General features: G+C 44.4%; 1 protein-coding gene across 2 annotated transcripts in view; it reads left to right on the forward strand.

The window, feature by feature from the left end:
* Nucleotides 1-6,849, forward strand: part of LOC139223807 (Krueppel-like factor 7) — a 31,346-nt gene extending 24,497 nt beyond the window's left edge. For both annotated transcript variants that reach the window (XM_070855806.1, XM_070855807.1), the window contains 2 exons: nucleotides 3,083-3,206; nucleotides 6,776-6,849. In XM_070855806.1, coding sequence (XP_070711907.1) covers nucleotides 3,083-3,206; nucleotides 6,776-6,827 — 176 coding nt within the window. In that variant the 3' untranslated portion in view covers nucleotides 6,828-6,849. The remainder of the gene's footprint in view (nucleotides 1-3,082; nucleotides 3,207-6,775) is intronic.
* Nucleotides 6,850-7,116: the final 267 nt, after the last annotated feature.

The following is a 7,116-nucleotide window of genomic DNA, read 5'->3' on the forward strand; positions in this document are numbered from 1 at the left end:
AACAGGTCGACACTATATGGCCGATAGTACAGAGAATAAATGCTCATGATTCAAGACTTTTAAAATGACGTGCAGGTGAAATGTTCAGGTGTCTGTATACTATTAAGTATTTTAAAATAAAAGGTTTGTTCTTGCAATTTGATAGCATTTAGCACTTCCACTATAAAGTTTTCCATTATCCTCACACCTCTCTCTAACAGTGCATTACTTCCCCCTTAGTTCCCCCATCTTTTATCTTTTTCTCTAAACCTGTTTCTCTCTTCTTTTTGTGCATCTCTAAGCCTGCAGTGTAAGTTGTGGACAGGAGCCTGTAAAACGTTCTTTCTAATGACCTCTGAGACCCCGATGCCCAGCCTCAGCTCCAGCTAATGGAGGGAATGCAATTAACTTCAACACTGGCACCTGAGAGGCTGGAGTGAGTGCATGCATGTGTGCGTGTGTGTGTTTGTTTTTGTGTGTGTGTGTGTGTGTGTGTGTCTACATGTGTGTGTGTGTGTGCGCGAGAGAGCATTCGGAAGTCATAGATTACACATAATGGGATTACAGTGACTCCCAGTTATCAGATTACAGATGAGAAATATGTGATTGCTTATTTGATTAGTCCCAAAAACATTTTCAAAGGGAAAAAGCATTTTGATTGCACATCAGAGTGAACGGTGTCAGCTAATGGGGATGTTATGAAATAATGCAGAATAAATAATGGTTTTCAACAACAACACTGTCCACAATCCTGATATTTTAAATCAGAGGAAATAATCCACTTAGCTTCATAATCTACATTTTATGTTTAACAGGCAAAGTAATCCAAAAGTAACAGAGCATAATCAGATTATGCTGCTGAGTTCGGGCTAATCCAGTGGATTAGGTCCCTGATTGCCATTTTAATCTGCCAATCAGTCAAACTATATGGACATTGCTTTTTAAAAGTAAGCTTCCTCGTCCAGTTTGTGTGTGAAGATGTATTTAAGGAGAGTGTGCACCTGCTCTACTTGCCTGTATGTACGAGGGCATCTTGAGGGAGAGGAGGGGGGGGACTCTGTTGCTAGGCAACGGAGGGCAGCGTATCGTTGGAGGAGTCGGTAGCTGAGTGGTTATGTACTGCTGCAGGCTCTGGTCTCTTAATGCCCCCCCTTCCCTCTCCTCCTGCATTACCACCACTACTACCACCACCACCACCACCCCAGCCCTCCCTCCACCCTCTTGCCCCATACAGCTCTACGGTTACCGTCGCTAGGCAACTGCCTCCGTATTCTGCCAGCGTGCTCGGTAATTGGCCGGTGGCATGGCGGCGTGCCGTTGCCAGATCCAGCCAGCTGCACTGACTACTGCCTCCTCATGTTTCAGTGCACCCCCTTCTCACACACACACACACACACACCCCACCCCCTCGCTCTCGTTGCTAGGCAACATATTCAGGCATCCCTGCCTCCCGGGAATATCATTGGCCAGAGCGGGATGGCCCAGACCTGCTGCTCTGAGTGTTTCTGGGAAGTGAGGCAGTATGATGGGATATATGTCCACAATGGGGACATGCATGGATAGATAACAGGGGGCTGGGCTCATTTCTTGATCTTTCAACCAGCTTTTAATGAACAGAAAATTGTTGACTGAGCATGTTTACCTGCCATGAATATTATTCTATCTGAAATAGATCATAGTGGAGTTGTTTAGTGTCAAATCAGTGTTGTTACGCTGAAATGATGCAATTAAAGGGGAAAAAAGTCCAAATGAATCATGATTGATTAAGTGGTATCAATTTGTATTCAGTGGTAGTGTTCTTTTCCTTGACTGGCAACTGGAGGTCATTTTTTCTCACTTGTTCATTTATCATCTCATCACGGCTGTAACCTAACGCACCTCTGTTTCTCACCATCATACCGTGCATGATTCCTGTTAATGGAGTGCTCCGCAACATGGCTGCTCGATGGGTGTGTTTGATAGAAAGTGTTCAAACAGGTCATATGTCGAGCTATGTGCATTGTTTTCTCATTCTCCTCGGCTTGTGCCATTCAGCTTTGCATCTCAGGAGAACTTGCCATGAAATTACAGTTCATGTTAATGACATTCAGCACGCCTAAAACTCAGAAATGTACTTTTAATTGGAACACAGAAATTCTTTATTTATTATTGATTTTTTAGCTTCTGCCCCATGAACAAGTCTGTGAACAATCAGTGAATTTCTGCAATATCTGGTAAAGATAATGGCACAAAACCACTACTGTCTTTTTACAACCACTCTTCTCAATCTTGACTTGTCTTCACAAAGCAGTTGCTCCATTGCTTTTGTCCCTTTCGTTAATCACATTCAACAAATTAAGTCAGTTTTTGTGTCGAAGCCACTCAAGCAGAGCTGGTCAGTGTGTCAGTGTGACTGTATTCAACCACGAGCCACCGGTCCAGATGGGATGTGACTGATGCAGGTGACATCTTCCGAGCTGGACGCAGCTGGCAGATTGTGATTCCTTGCCATTATGCCGTGTGACTGGCCTAATTATCACTACCCCCTCCGCTGACGGCATATCTGCAGCCTCCTCTGCCTTAATCCACTTCTGCAGCACTTCTCTCCTACTCCACTTTTCCCTCTCCTGGTCTCATCTCGCCACCTCTTCTCACTCTCTCATCCACCTTGCCTCTAATCCCCCCACCTCCCTCCCTCTCCACTTCTTCTCTCGCTCCACTTCTCTCTACCCTCTACTCCTCTTCTGCGTGTTCAGCAAGATTGGAGACCAGTGGGAGCTTCTCCATCTCAGTGTTAAACATTGCCTTGCTCTCTTTCCCGCCCCTAAAAAAGGACAAAAAGTGAAGGGAGGAACAGGGATCTTTATTGGTGAAATAGAATGCAAACTCCCATGGAATAACAATATTCAAAATATAGTCTTTTAAATAGATTCTCTGCTCGTCAGAATTGTCAGAATCTATAAATCCTGAACTTGAGGGCGATAAATATTTGGATTTGTGATTCCACACCAGTATCACAGAGGGTTTTCACATGACCGCAGAAGAGTGCAGACAAATAAGCGTGTGATTGCTGGATGAGCGATGAAACAGGTGCTTATGCGTGTTTTTTTTTTCCATCCTCCAGGTGAGAAGCCGTACAAGTGCTCATGGGAGGGCTGTGAGTGGCGATTCGCCCGGAGTGACGAGCTGACGAGGCACTACCGCAAACACACCGGCGCCAAGCCTTTTAAGTGCAACCACTGTGACAGGTCTGTCAAAACACAACTCTCCCTCCTTCCCTCTCCCTTATGTTTTTCTTCCATTTTCCAGGGGTTATTTGAAGTAGTTCCACGAGCACAGCGGGCTATGTTTTCCCATTGTGTTTTGTACACAGTTTGGTTTTGTAAAGAAGTGCTACAAGATGCGGGTAACACACCCAAATGTGTGTTTGGTACTGACCCAGTTTAAAAGTGTGCTGGCAGGATTACTAATGTGTGCTCCTCTGCAACACACGCAAGACCAAACCTGCTCAATCGTTCAATGGGAATCCAAAGGGTGCTTATTCTGCTCTATACAGACACCAGACGCTGTGTAGCATATTAATAGTGCATCTCCTCACATGGTGTTACATGGCCTTGATTTGGAGGCTGCTTTCATGCTGGGACAGAGGTGTAAAATAGCTGTGGAAGCCATTAGCACTATCACACATCACTGGTATAGAATATTAATTTGATGTTGACGTTTTTGGGGTATTAAGTATTCTTTATAAAGAAGGATTCCAGTTTTTGGTGTGCTGGACATTTTAGAGGTAAAATACATTTGGGGAATTTCCAAAGCCACCGTGACCCAAAATACAGTTCTGCATGTTCCTGTAAATAAAGCCTCAGGTTGGTCCAGTGATTTGGGAGGCTATCCTGTAAACCGGATGATTCCTGGTCTGATCCCTGCGACCCGAGCGTCCTTGAGCAAAGTGACCAGCAGAGCAGTTTGTAAATGACAAAATCTAATCATTCAGCAAATTGTGCCTTTTTGTCAACTCTCAGTACTGTTGAGGTTTTCTCAAACTGATTTCAAACAATCCTATGGTGCTTCCTGTTTTTACAAAGCAGAAAATATCCTCTCAATCTTAGACGGAGGTGTCACGTCGAAGAGCTGCTCTTATGTAATTTGCCTGCTACTCTGCTCCTTAATTCGCCGCCCCGTCTTCTGCTGAATTATGAACTGCTGCAAAATATTAATTCGCTGGGCTCCTCAAATGTGGCTCCGGTGACAAAAATCATCAAACATTCAGCGGCCATTATTTGCAAAAAAAAAAACGATCAGCTTGACTCAGACATAAAAATCTTTATTCCTGCTTTAATTACACCCCTCGATCTGTGATGTGGCCCCCGCTGACACCTCTGGGGTCTCGGAGCAATATTGTGCCACCACAGCGTTTAAGACAAGGGACCGCCAGGTGAAAATGTGGGTGAGAAGATCATTTGAATCTATAGTTCTGAGTTTCACTTTCGTTTGATAAAACAATAATCAAGAAAATGTTATCTGTGTGCAAAACAAATGTGGGTGTCGTGTCTCCTAACTTAAACATAAAAAAAAAGGCATTTTCCTTTTGTTTCAGTTGTATGCGTTTGTAATTGCAATTTGCCATTTACATGCAGTTTTGTCAGTATTAAAAAAAAAAGTCCGTATATCTAAATAATATATAAATATATAAAGTATATCTGTCCATCTTGACAAGATTAAGTCATTCATGAAGCCGAAAATTCACAAAGACGTCATCCAGTGTCAAAAAATGTTAGAGCCAGAATGTGTGTGTCTACGTGTGTTTTAATGAAAAGCGCAGCCTCTTTGACAGTCTGAGAATAGATCACAATACAGCGAGTTATTGAATATGTGACCTCTTGAATCATGTATAGCTTCATTATGGAAGGACAAAAAGAAATCCCTCTTCACCGAGGGTACTTTGCCTTAATGTGTATGAAAGAGTGTGCGTCTTGGTCATCTGTGTGTGTGTGTGTGTGTGTGAAGGAGCAGGGGGCCAGGCAGTGTCAACTTAATCAGGTCTCAGCTGGACAGACTGTAAATACAGTATTCCTCCCTCCTCCACCCTGAGTTCCCACCTCCCCCCGCCACCAGACCCCCCCTAGGGCACATCCCTAATTCAGGCCCACCTCTGTCATGTGTCACAAGGCGCCCAACCCCTCCAGCCCAACACACACAGACACACACACACACACCCTGCTGAGATGAAGGAAGAGGGGAAACAGGGGAGACAGAGGGAAGATTGAGGATGGGGGGTGTGGGGGGAGGAGGGGAGCAGGAGACAGACCCACGGTGTGCCAGCTGGTGTCGTGCCCCCGAGTCGTGAGTCATACTTTACCATCTGTCTCACCGAGCACACACACAGTGACGCGCGCACAAAAACACCCCTGCGCGTCCCCCGAGCCGTTCATTTGTCTCACATGTGTTTGTTAGCGTGCACACACTCGTGTTAGCAGAAACAGTGACACACACACACACACACACACACACACATACAGATATACACATGCAGGTGTGACAGTAAGACAGATGACTGGTGGCTCATCACAGTGTAACTCCCCCTCTTGGCCAAACACTGATTCATGTAGACATCTCAGACAGTTGCCTCTGTCTCAGTGGAAAGAGCCAATCTGAAACTGGTGTCAGGAAAAAAAAAAATCAACAGTTGCAGAACTGTGGAAGTGGTCTGACTCCCAAGCTCTCAGCTTTTTAGTTTAGAGTGAATTAAAGCGTCATATTTGCTGCTTTTACTTATTTCAAACAGGTATTTTATTTGTGGAATGACTCCTGAGGCATTTGTTGTAAGTAGCATTAGCAAATATCCTTTTAAAAAATGTTTAATCTAAAAATAATTCTGTGAAGGATGTGTTATATGATTTCATGGGGCAACGAACCTTTGAGCCTGCAGTGTTTTTCCATTGGACACAATGATTCTGCAGTTATTTACTTCAACCTGGCCTCTTTATCGTTCAGCTTAGCAGAGCATTCAGAAAATGCAGCAATTTGTGAGCACTTTTGTAGGGTCTCGTTTCTTTTTTCCCTAAACACTTTTAGATTGAACCACTTTAATAAACTTCACTGAAAAAGTCTCCATCTCAAATATTTCTTAACACACTAATCACCAGAACATGCAGCTCCCAATTACCTAAAAGAAAGCAACACTTGCCTCTTGAAAAGCATTCCTCTCGGGACCTGAGCTGTAGTACTAGTTCAGCAGGCATCTAACAGAAACACTGTTGATCCTGTAGCGGTGGTGAAAAAGTAGGTCTCCTACAATGGCTGCGTCTTTGTGTAAGCATGCATGGAATAAACCAAACACCAGCTGAAAGCATACATTACGTCAATTTGTGGCAATCAGGTTGAAATAATCAAACATTTGAAGAAAAAAAATAGGCCAGCGCACATGCAGAGCAATTTCATTTTTCACTGTGCAGCTAGGCCCTGGAAATTCTGCAAGCCTGATTTCAGATGAGAGGCTTCGATTCATCTAATTTAGCTATCGTTTTACAGCACATGTTTTGTGTGCTGCTTTTTTTTCATCTCCCCCCCTCCGCACTGTTTCAACAGATCCATCTGTGGGCTCTCTAGTTATTCATGGCGCAGCTGAAGTCATTAGGAGTGCTGCTGAAAATGCTGATTATGAATTAGTTACACATATACTAATTGCGTGTGCATTAGTGGCTCAGCACTCACTAGCTAACAGCAACATTTAGCTCAATCGACAAAACAAACTTCTTTCCCCTGCACTGGTAACACACTAACAGGCTGTACTCTGTTTCCCTCTCTTTGGTTGCAGGTGTTTCTCGCGGTCGGATCACTTGGCGCTACACATGAAGAGGCACATCTGAGGAATTCAAGAGAGGTCAGCGGGAGTGGAAGAGAGGGGATGAGGATGGAGGCGGAGTGGAAGAAGGAGAGGGAGCATCATCTGCAGAAAAATAACACCATGGATGTTAGAGACAGACAGCGAGATGGACACAAAAAAAAACACCAGATTTGGCCATTCTGGGCTGGAGGGGGAGGCACCACACAGGGACGCTGACTACAGACAGAAACACAGGCAGGCAGGCGGATCCTAAGTTGCTCTGTCAATCTGTGCTCAACCAGTTGGTCCATGATTCCACAGTGACACGCCGT

Source organism: Pempheris klunzingeri, chromosome 24, assembly GCF_042242105.1.
Source record: "Pempheris klunzingeri isolate RE-2024b chromosome 24, fPemKlu1.hap1, whole genome shotgun sequence".
Lineage (NCBI taxonomy): Eukaryota > Metazoa > Chordata > Actinopteri > Acropomatiformes > Pempheridae > Pempheris > Pempheris klunzingeri.